The sequence below is a fragment of the Micrasema longulum genome, unplaced genomic scaffold (genome assembly GCF_059751315.1).
Source record: "Micrasema longulum isolate JH-2025_06_02 unplaced genomic scaffold, ASM5975131v1 h1tg000996l, whole genome shotgun sequence".
NCBI classification, from domain to species: Eukaryota; Metazoa; Arthropoda; class Insecta; order Trichoptera; family Brachycentridae; genus Micrasema; species Micrasema longulum.
The window spans coordinates 22,438-35,192 of record NW_028278184.1 but is presented as its reverse complement, the minus strand read 5'-3'; the positions used below and the strand labels follow the sequence as shown (position 1 = coordinate 35,192).

The window sequence follows — 12,755 nt, the reverse complement described above, 5'->3', positions numbered from 1 at the left end:
CAGAATAATAAAGTGGAGACAATAGGCAAATGAAAGAAGTGTTGGAAGGCCACAGAGAAAATGGGAGACATTGCCTCGATAGCCAGTAAAACGTGGATGATGAAATCGGGTGATAGAAAGGAATGTAGATGTTTAGAAAGGACTTTTATCCAGCAGTGAAGAGAATAAGGCTGAAGAAGAAGAAGACAGCAGTTTCGGTTATTTAAGGGGAGTAGTTTTAGTAGTTGCTGTTTCAAAAATTTAACTGTTTTAAAATAATAGTTTAAAGCTGCGTAAGTATAAAATTTAATGCAATGAACTGCTAGAATAGTTTATTAAACTGTTACGTGTTACAGAACTACGCTGCTTTTTTTGAGAAGAGTTAATTTTTTTAATTCCTGCACAGATTACATCAGCTTTGATCATGTTCGCTGCACTACCGCCCGAAACGTCGGTAAAGAGTGCGAACGCTAAGAAATTTAATCGTTTGGTATGTTTAACCTTTTATAGTTCTACTGTGTGTGAATGTATTTCGAAATTAAAATCGTGGGTGCTTTTAGTAATCATGTTTATGCCGAATCATCAAAAAGGTAAGAGCCGTTAAACTATAAACTCTGTTGCTTTTGACCGGTCTTTGTCAACACAATCAAACAGCGGCTGATAAACATGAATATATAGGAGTTGAACACGTGTTTAAAGACGGCAGAGATAAGAAAAATCAGAAGTTGAGAGAAAGTACCATGAGTCAACAACACGTACGTAAATATCAAAGTAAGAATCAGAAACAAATCTATTACGCAAGAAGAAAATTTAAATGTTCTAGAACACGGTTTTTGTTAGACAGAAGAACAAAAATGCGGTTAATAGAAAAATATATATTATTGTTATCAAAAACATTTATCACTTTGTGGTATGACATTTTACACTTATTTGTTTATAAATTTGTATAAACCACTTAATTTTTTTAAATTACACTTCGACCAGTTTCGAGGTTACTATCTCATCGTCAGGAATTTAACCAACTTATAATTACACACGTTGCTATTTATATAATAAAATATTGTATGAAAGAGACAGAAAATTGAAAGAAAGAGAGAGAAAGAAGATAAAATAAATCATAACGGGAATAGTTTTAAAAGAGGACTCGAAGTTAAATTTAATTGATTATTTATTATTTGAAGTTTTTGATTAATGGCTTTACTAATTTCTAATCGTTCTAAATTATCTAAACGAAAACCATTTTTATTGACACGTCTCTTTCATACAATATTTTATTGTATAAATAGCAACGCGTGTAATTATAAGTTAGTTGAATTCCTGACGATGAGGTAGTAACCTCGAAACCGGTCTAGTGTAATTGAAAAAATTAAGTGGTTTATACAAATTTATAAACAAATAAATCAGCAATATAAATATCACCCATATCGACAAAGGTTTCAGCTCTTTTACTTCACAAAAGTCAACAGACTGAGGAGTTGAGGAAATATACATGTTCAATAATAGGTAGGGTGGTTAGTGCTATACAGTGCATAAGCCAGGTCATAAGCCCTGTAAATGCCAAGACTTCCATTTCCTCCTTCCAAAAACATTTTCTCTCTGTCTTTACTGTATCAACCTTAAAATAATAATTCGCTGGAGAAGCTCTTTAGCTCTATTGTGCAAAATGAAAGCGTTTCAAATGTTTGGTTTGGTTTTTAGTTAAATAACAAATGTGTAACGAACGATTTCGGTTTGCGTTTGCAATTCTCGACCTGAGAACCTAAAATTTGAAGGCGTTCTCATTTCACACACTGATCATTCGCCATTTTGCCAATGTTGGAACGTTTGCGCTTTTCTAAACATTATTTTTTAAAGTCTACATAAATTTAGACTCTTTAGTGTTGATTTATACAACCGTTTATCTATAATGGTAAAATGATTACAATAATTTGAATATCAGATGACTTTTGCTCAGAGAAATCTCTCATTTATCGTACCAAGAGTGTTCAATATTTTGGAAGAGCGTATTAAGCTCTCAAGGACAAAAAATATTTTTAAGAAAGTAGTTAAGGACTGGATTTTCCTTAGTGGGAGGGATTTGAGTAGAAAACTCCTTGATGATTTTCCTAATGTTTGAGTTTACTGTTTACCACATTGATGTGCCATATATATATATGTATATGTATGATTTTTTAAATTATTTTTTATGTTTCTGATCCTATATTTTTGGTGATATACTCATGTGTCTGTGTCAACTAATTGCTAGTCCCATGGAGTTGAGACTTATGTCTCAAAAATAATGTACAATAAACTTATGTATGCAAATAAATATTGTACTGTTTTCGCATCGTGCCATATCAGATGAGAAAATTATTTGGATTAAGAGTTGGGAGTAGAAATATATAATTATTTTTGTTATTTGTTTATCGACGTAAGGTATAATAATTATATATGTACATGGAATGTGAAACTGGAGTATTTTTGACGCTCCTACACCTCCACTACCACAGTATAAACATATAAAATGTCTACAAATTGTAATCAGATATTAATTTGTTTATTTACCCTTTAAAAAAGAGGCGCTCCCGCCTTTTCAAATATTTGACAAGTGTCTGACGTTATTTGGAGCGCGCGCGGCGGCATTTGAATGCCTCGCTTTGATTGGACGGGATTTTATCCGCGGGAGTTTCAGTTGGTCCAGCAATCCAACATGTCCGACTAGCGGCAAGGTTTGATGTTTGAGGTTATCTAATTTTATGACGCGGTCCAATGGATTCAAAAGCATTCTCGGCTCTTTATATCCTGCTCGGTGTTTATTGCATCTTGTTCACTGTTTGTTCAACTTAATTGGGATTTCATTAAGATGGAATTTCTGTCACATAATTAAAAATTAGACATAGATAACGAGATTATTACTATTTATACCCCAATAATACAGGTTTATTTACATATCTTATAAACGCCAACTTATAGTAATCAAAACCAACAATACCTTTAAACAATAATTGATTAGGTATTAAATGTGAATTTTGTTCAACCATATTCGCGGTTTTTTAGTTTTAAAAAAATGTGCTTTTTCCAAACTTATCTCCAAATATATCTTTAATTTTATCTATTAAGTAAAATTAAGATTTCTGTATAAGAAAAATCATATTTTTACATTTTTTTCTAAACATGTTCAATAACAGGTTACCGACGAAAATACTTTGAATTTTAAAATATCGATGTTACTTTATACCTTCTCGATATGCACCGATAAAGATAGCGTTTGTAATCGCGACCCTGGGCCAAGATATCAATGAGAATTATCTTCAATTGTCAATAAAATCTAATAATCTTTTAAAAAATTAAATATATAAAAAAAATATTATTAGACATATTTAATTATGGGTTTCCGACGATGATAATCCAAATTTTCATACAAACATATACATTTTAGTGCTGAAAATTCGATTTTACTTTATAGACAATAGGAAAATATCACATTAATAAAAATCTTAAAAATACTGCAGAGTAATAAAATATTTTTTTAAACTCATTAGTACTAAAAAAAATATTTTTAAATTATAATTTAAAATTCTCGCGAAAACATTCATTGCATTGGCTACGCTCAAATACGTAACGTTTCAGTTGAATTTTGAACTTTGTTTGTGACCGTTTAAATTTAAATAAAACATCGTCACGAATCTTGACTTCACAATTTTCAAGGCCAAACATGTGGTTTTTGTGCTGACATATTATTTTTTTTAAATATTTTAAAAATCATGTATGAAAATATTTCTCCACAATATCATAATATTGATATGGAAAATTCAATTAACTTTTCTGAATCCATTTCATATGTTTTTATCAGTATTTGTAGTATGTGATATTTCCTTATAGTAATAATTCTCTAGAGAAGCCCTTAGGCTCTATTGCATAGAACAAAGGGGTTAAAAATTTTTGGTTTGGTTTTAGTTTGGTTTTGAGTTTAACAATCAACGTGTAATGGACGGTTTTGGTTTACCCTTGAAATCATCAATCCAAGTACCCACGGCCTGTTGTATTGCTGTAATCTGTAGCTAACTTTGTGGTCAATATAATGCTTTTTCTCCATATGGGCGACTCTATCATGTTATTACTCTAAGGACATTTCCCTATGAAGATAAGTATGTTAAATTCCTTTTGTCAACGGGGCCCTGAATGGGACTTTGCCTTCATATAATCAGTGCATCGGGGAGAGAGGAAAAGTTATTATACCTCTACGCAAACAGCGCAGTAAATTCGGCGAACTCGTGTTTGCGGTAGCAGGCCCTGCGGTATGGAATGCTCTCCCAGCAGTGATGCGAAACTGTGAGAGTAAAGTGATGTTTTGGAAAAAACGTAAAACCCACTTGCTCTCTAAATCATTTGAATAGATCCGTAGCATGTGATAGCAAAGTAAATTATTTTTCTTAAATTATAAATATAAAAAGTTAAATTTTATTTTTTTATTTTTATATAAACACTTTGTAAAGCGCCCTTGAGGTTTTATATAACGAAAATGGCGATATATAAGTTATCCATAATAATAAAAAATTTAAAAAAAGAGATGAGAGGAGATGAGCTCAAGGGCGCTGTATAATAAATAAATATCCCAGCACGTCTTGCAGCTACAGAGCGCATGGACGGTTGGGATTCTAGTTCCTCGTCTCCAATTATGATATATAGGAGCTAGATAACAGCACGTCTTGCAGCTACAGAGTGCATGGACAGTAATAAATCTAGCCCCCATTTACATATTTTTTTTATTTAACAGTGAAGTTTAATGTTTAAGTGATATTTTAAAAACAAAATAAAAAGCAAATTCATAATAATAGAAGTAAGATAACAACAAGTCTTGCAGCTACTGAGCGCATGGACGGTTGAAATTCTAGACCCCATTTACTAAATTTAGGTATTTGATAGTTGATAACATTTACAAAATATGTTAAATATAATATGATAGCTTACATCACAAAAAATCTTGTAGCTTCAAAACGCACTGACAAGTGAAATTTCAACAACATAAGAAGGATTTTAAAAGTAAACAAGAAAAATAATTTTAAAAAAACACAATAATAGTATCCTAAAACGTTTAACAACTACATAGCGCATGAACAGCAAAGATTTTTTTGTACCTTTATAAGTAAATATTTATTTGTTTTAGATGTTATTACAAATTATTAATGAGTCGTGTAAATTAAAAAATAATCCGTTTTCACGGCTAGCTCTAATCTCATTCCAAGAAGTCAAATATTTGCGCTTTGCCGCTTTTTAATCCTTTGAACCGGGCTTATTCAAACGTCTATCAGATGTCACCATTCCATCAGAAGACTCGAAGTTTTAAATAAATCAAATCTCGGAAAGAACCGTAACCAAATAAAGAGATGGACGGCTCCATACAAAAAGTGATTTTCTACAGACTCTTAAATTGATTTCACGCCCCATCATCACGGATTATCACGCAACTTTACGAGCTTTGAATGCGGCCCATGTTGGAATCAAGGCAGAACTAAATAACCCGCACCAGCTGCTACAAAACCGCCGTTTTATCTGAGATACTGCAGTATTTTTCAATAACTCAAAGCTCAGGGACCAGATCTATCTTTTAATTTGATCCTTTGTGGAGATGTAAACTTCCAACGCGGACTGTCGAATAAAAAGGTCTTGTTTGTTTAGGGATTATAAATTACTTCAGAGCAAGTCATTAGTTTCGATTCTCGGAGGATGCATTTATAAGTCATAATATCTACCTTCACGAGAAATAATAATGTTAAATAAGATTTATTTTTACTTAGTTAAAAACGAAGGTTTTAAAAAAAAAAGTTGAATCGGCATTCACTTCGTAACACTTCATTATAAATTATTATGAAAATAAAACTGTGTAATTAGTGTTACACAATGTTTATGATTTTACAAGAACACTACTACGATTTCGGGAGAGAACTCCTCCCATCGACGGGTGATATAAAACTAATATAGTAAACACAGAATATTGTTCACAATGTCATAGAATTGAAACGAAAAACAAACAAATTAATCAGTGAACCTCAGAGTTGGGGGGTTTTATTCCACTGTCGATGTGGGAGGAGTGCTCTCCCGAAACTGTAGTAGTGTTCTTGTGAAAGTATAAAAAGTGTGTAACACCAATAATATTTTTTTAAAAATAATAATTTAAAAAACGAACGTAGTTATGCAGAAAGCAGACGCAATAGCGCTTTTGTGAAATGAGTGAATTATTTAATCCACGTAACAATTTGAAACCCTCTAAAGAGGTTTTCAATGTTTAAAAAATATTATCAAATTGAGAGAGAGATGTTACGATGTGTGTGTGTGCAAAAACTGATACCCATTTTAAAAAAAACATTCATTTGAATTAAATGCTACGTTTGTTTTGGCAATCGCCTACCCACTATTATGCAACATAATCTTTGTCTCCGTGTTATTTTCAGAATCGTAGTCATGTCAAGATTCGCTTTAGACCCGCAGCCATAAATTTACAGTCCGTCCTAACAAAAACATCAGACATGGTTGTCCATTAAAAAAGTCAACGGGGCACCCCAAATTGAAATTTCAAAATACGTTGTGCATTCTCCCGCACAGCGTGTGTCCATCCGAAATTCCTTATTCGTCCGTATTTGTTTACCTTCCTACCCATTTTTCGTCCTTTTTGACTTTTTCCAAAGTCAATAAGTGCAGAATGCGCTCCAATAGATATAGGCATGCGTGTTTGTTTAGAAGGACAATAGAACTGTCCTTTAGAATTAGACGATTCTGTGAATTTTACTATCAACGCAGGCATCTGCTCTTCCCGTAGGACCTTAGATAAACATCACGCCAAGAGTATTTTGGGTAATCTCATTTTATTGAATCGCCTTTTGCGATTCCCTTTTTTTATTTGCGTGGGGTCTGTGACAACAGTCATCCATAAATCAAGGCCATACTAAATAATTGAAACATTTTAACAATATAACAAGTTAAATAATATGTTTGACAAATACACAACACATTCATGTTTTTTCAATATTTATATGTAGACTCAAATAGAAATAGCACACAAAAGCTTTATTTAATGTTTAACGCTATAGCACAATTCGAAAGTTGATACAATAAGTCAATGATTAATATTTTTTTAAGAAATATTTTGAAGGTATGCATATCAAGATTATTTTCGTTGAATTCTTTTTCAAAGCGAGAATTCTTAAGACGTACCGAAATTATCAAACAAATGAAATATTTGTCATTTTATTTAGGCGTAAAGCAAATATTGAAAAGGCTGAAAAAATAAGAGCTTGATGACAAAATGGCGACGCAATCCGATACGATCCAACACCTCGTATAAAATTGTTGTTAGTAGTCCATTGAAGCTTTTAATGAATAACATTCATTCACCCTTTCATCACACGCTTCTCTTTTCATTATAGTCTTTCTTGTTTATTTTTTACCCTCTCGAGTTCTGCTCCTTATGGTTTGCTTTACACTCCGTTTATGAGAGATTTTCTTCTAACCAAATATGACATTTTTCTTTTCCTATACGAGCGTGGGTCCTAAATCACTTGTCACTTTTTTGTTTTGACAAGGGACGTTATTTATCTTTTTTTGTGGCGTGTGGTTCTTGGTTCTTGCGCTGCGTTGCTTTTTTTCCTTTTTATTTAGAACAGGGTTAGTTTACATAGCTCTATCAGCATGGCCTAACAACACAACAATCCACGGACGAGAATCAATATTTAAAGACAACTTAAATACATGTACTTGCTATGAACGTTTTTCGAAATCGATGATAAGATACGATTTAATAATAATAGGCGATATCTTTTATAAGCACTTCATCCAATATTTTGAAATATGTACAAGATTTTTAAAATCTCATGAAATTGCGTTGGAACATTAAATAATGTAGAAGATGAACAATTTAACTTATTCAAATTACCCTAACTAATAAATTACACTTAATGTTTGAACACAAAGTTAATGCTTTAAATATCATTCATATATTACAGTTTTATTTCTATACTTGATAAATAATAGTTTTTATTTATTTTTTATTTTTTATATAAACGGCATAAATTGCCGTAAACATTTTATATTGAACGTAAGTATGAAAAAAAAACAAATGTAAATACATAACAAAAAATGATAAAATTGCATAACTCCAAAAAACAAAGCAAGTCAATCATATTTATATTATTAGTAAATATATCAAAACAATACGTGCACCAAAAAAAACATTTTCACCAAAAAAATTATCAAAATTGTTTACTCAATTTTTCCTTAATATTATATTGAATATTGCCACCTTTTACTTTCAGCGCAGCAGAAAAACGTTTCTTCATTATATTAGAGTGAAAGTAAATAGATGTTTCTGAAAAATCTTAAAACCAGCTTGTTCTCAAAAGCACTTGAATAAATCCGTAGCATGTGATAACAAAGTAAATTGTTTTACTTAAATTGAAAATTAAAAAAGTTTTTATTTTTATTTTTTATTTATAGAATCACTTTGCACAACGCCCTTGAGGTTTTATATCTACAAAACTGGCGCTATATACGTTATCCATAATAATAATAATCATAATTAAGTTACGTGTAATAGTTTTATTAACCCACCACGTCGTTTTTTGTCCACCTACATGTTTTATTATTCACGCATATACACAATTTTTTTTTATCAAAGTTTTAGAGGTATACGCTATATGAAGTTATCCATAGTTATAAAATAGTCAACAATGATAACTTCTCTGACTCCTCTCTGAGCTCCTCGCTGACTTGAAGATGCTTAGACCGTCTAATGCATAATATTTTTATTAAATTTCTCTGTTTATACCACTTTGTGATACGAAAGATGGTAAATCTTGTCATTTATACACAATTGTGCAAACATTTATATGTTACGTTCCTCTCGGCGTGATGTTTGGATGCAAATCCAATTAAAAGAGGTTTTCGTGCCGTGCATCAATCATTGGCAACCAATCGAAAAACCACGTTTTTTATTCAGAGGTCAATTTTTTAACCTTTTAGCCGTGTGGTATGGTCCACGATTAGTCATGGGCAAACACAGCAACAAAGGGGTTAAATCGTATGTGTATTCATAATATTTTATATGCTAACAAGACTAGGCACCGCCTGTCATTTCAATCAGTTAGCGCTGTATTAACTTTACATAATAAAAAAAAACAAACGAGTTTCGTGTCTAGTTTTTATCTTAGAAAAAAGGTTAGACTAGCAATCAATACGAGGATTCAGAGTTGTACCACACAAAGTCAATTAAAAAAAAATCTTAGAAATTATTTACTAATTGTATTTTTCTATTAGGAATGCATTTTGAAAATTTTATTTTCGTTAATTCTCAAACTATTGAATCTTTAGACATTTAATTTAATCGTTTGACTCTGCGAGGAATGGAGGTATAAAATAAAAGCCTTAACCACGCTTGCCTACTTTACGAGGCGTCAGGTGCTAAACGTCGTTCTGCTGACGGTTAGTTTTTTTTTTTTTTTCGTAGTTGCAAATTATTTGTACCTTGCTTTTGTTTTATGCAAGGTTTTATCGAATATATTTATCTTTAGATTATATTCCGTTGACTTTAACATTTTTCACCGTAGATAACAATAATAAAAATAAAGCAGAATCAGAATAAACAAAATAACTCCAGAAATATTACATTAACAAATAATAAAAAATAATAAATCGTTTAAGTTGGACACAAAAAAAACAAATGGAGCTAGAAACCCCCATTAAATAACTTAGCCTGCTTGATCGTCCCTGTAATGAATCGAGCAGTCTCTCTTCGTGTATCATTACAGTTCAGAAGCTCAGCTAGGTTATAGTCGCAGCAATCCGAGTGTTTACTTTGCATTCAAGCTCCCACCTCGGCCTATCAAACAATGGACAGTATATAAGAAGATGTTCCACAGTCTGCTTAGTGATGCCATCACATGGACAGCAACTATCGTCTCGCAGCCCAAAGCGATGCAGATATTCTCTCATGCATCCATGTCCCGAGAGAGCCTGAGTTAATTCATACGTAAGCGTTTCATGCTTCCAAAATGTTTTGGCCTTGTCTGTGCTTCTCAAAAGTTGCTTGATCCACTTATTGGCAGTTTTTTCTTCATAAATTTTCCTCCAATTTGATTTATCTTTTGAAAGGGATCAACTTACATGGCTTATTGACTGTTCTTTGGCAGTTCATGTCAGAACTACAGGACGCGAAACTGACTTTGGAGGATGCACAGGAGCTACCAGCTGACAAAGATGCCTAGGGGCTCTTTGTGGGCACAATATGCTCCAACTAGGCAGCAGATATGGAATGACGATGATGTTCAATTGATGTAAACTGACCTGTTTTGTAAGTTTGTTCGTATCTCACTTTAACGCAATTAAAATGGCATTTCGCTCTTGTTTCTGTTACGTACATACGAACGAACACCCCGTGACACGTACATACGAATAAACACTCTGTGATTGGTATGCTAACTGCTCTGTATTCTGAATATTTTCGTATTTTTTACATATTTTTATTTGGAAAAAAATATTAGCCATACATTACAGGATGTATGTTTTTGCACATAAAATGTTTTAGTAGAAATTTCTTTCGTTATTTTCTTATTTCACGTATTTTATAAAAAAGCCTCTTTCAATATGGAAATCTACGCATTTACATAGCTTATGACTTGTCATAGAATGGATTAATTGCAACAAATTTCTACCCAAATAACTCCCTAGGAAGGAAATCCAGCCTGTCTGCAAACGTTTGGACATACTCAAAACGTTGTTGGGTCTCTTTTAGTTTATCGATACAAATATTTACTCAGCATATTTAAAAACTTGTATTAGTGGTATTTAAAATACAGTTTCTTTTGGTTTTGTTTAGTAAATGGAATTTTACTATGGCAGTACGTTTGAAATAAATATTACTCCTATCACGAATTATTTATTTATTTATATTTGCTTCTAATAATAAGTAAGATAAAAGTTTTGTGCATTGCATGCGTTGTATTTGAGGCTTAAAAATTTTATCAAGTTAAAAACAAATAAAAAAATCACATTTAAAAAAACCAATGAAAAAAAGAAACTTTCTTGGGTTTAACAAATTGAAGATGCTAAAATTTTCTTAGGGAGGCGAGACACATTGAACAGTTTACAGTTAATCAAATTAATTGTATTTCTTTTCGTTTCAAATGTATTCGTATTCTTTTCGGAGTGAATTAACCTCACTTTATTCTGAGCCAAGTGTATATTCCTGTCACTCCTACGATTTATGTGTAAAGTAAATACATGATCAAAATACTAAACATCGTCTCATCATTTTAATGAATAATGCTCCGTAACATACATATTTTAAAATATGCACACATTGCATTTACAGTTTACATATTATTCAAACTTGAGCTTGAAACTCCCTGAGACCGAATTCTATAAAAATAATTTAATCAGTACCTACAGTTTCAATTTTATGATCTAAAGTTTATAAATTATAATTATGAGACTAAAGCTTTTTTGTCATTTCTTACATATTAAAAAAATAGTATCTCTGTCGCCAGTGGCCTACGAATTGTGAATTTATAAAAAGAGCAAGTCTTAGTGTCGAAAAATAAGTTGGATCTGTCAGTTAGGTTAAATATTATGTATTATTTTGTTATGCATGCATGCAATTGGCAGCTGCACATCGATAGGCAATTCGAGATTAGTGAAAATGTACTAATCTACTTTGCTTCCATATTTTTTTTTGCTTTTTATATATCTTGATATTTTTGTGTTTTTTCATTGCGCATTTTTGTATTATTTAATGTAGTACTCACTGTTATTTGCCATATTATATTATATTCTCATATTATTATTTTCATTTCTTACTACATTATAGAGCGAGCTTATAGAAACCATATTTCCATTGTCATTTCAATTATGTTTTTGTTTTTTTTTTTATTGTTTTCAATGATACTATTATTTTTTATACTTGATTATGTTTGAATCTTAATTAGTAGAATTTGTATTTTAATATTTAAATCGGTTTTTTTTTATATTGCCTTCTTTGGAATTGAATTATTTATTATTTATACCTTGTTTTTCTGGATTTTTATTATATTACATTACAAGTTATTATAATTAAATCAATTTTAAGATGTAATTTTTATTGTTAATTATTATGGCTTAGCACGGGCATAACCTAAAAAGCCTTGATACATTCAATTTAAACGAGTGTGATTTTGAATGAATAAATAAATTTTCAAATCAATAAAATTTACACATTTATAACCCGATTAGTCAAATCAAAGTTAAGCTAGTTGTTGATCATCTCGCCGTAGTCCCTAATTCGTGTAATATTTATTAATAATACAAAGTTTGAAAATTAAATTATCAATGCTATGTTTACTTTGCCATTTGCCCTAAATTCACCGTTTCCAATGGTTTTGTATATACTGATTTTCATTTAATTGTGTATTTTCGTACCCTGTATAAGAAAATCGCGTTAATTATCCATCGATTATTTTTTTAACTTTTGTAACATTTTTTTCCAGATGCGAGACTCGCCCTGGTCCGGAGTTCTTGCTGCGCTCGTATACCTTCAACTCCAACTCAACATTCAGACTGGTTCAGCATTACTACGCAGATCCATCTTGCTCCAGTCCAGTATACACAGCAGTGGCAAGGGGTCGTCTTCGTGAAGGGGGGCAGTACTCTCTCTACAGAGTAGGCCTGGTTCCCCACACGGCTACAGTAGCGCAACAACTGGCTGCTAAAATCTTTTCTACTTGTCCAGGTAAAATTTTGACCAAATTGCTAATAAAAATTTACTTTAAAAT

At 31.6% G+C, this 12,755-nt stretch overlaps 1 protein-coding gene across 1 annotated transcript in view; it reads left to right on the top strand.

Moving 5' to 3' along the window:
- Positions 1–12,755, top strand: part of LOC148277668 (protein APCDD1-like) — a 44,756-nt gene that overhangs the window by 30,091 nt on the left and 1,910 nt on the right. Inside the window, exon 3 of the mRNA XM_088232563.1 lies at positions 12,471–12,712. Within this exon, the coding sequence (XP_088088689.1) occupies positions 12,471–12,712 (242 nt within the window). The remainder of the gene's footprint in view (positions 1–12,470; positions 12,713–12,755) is intronic.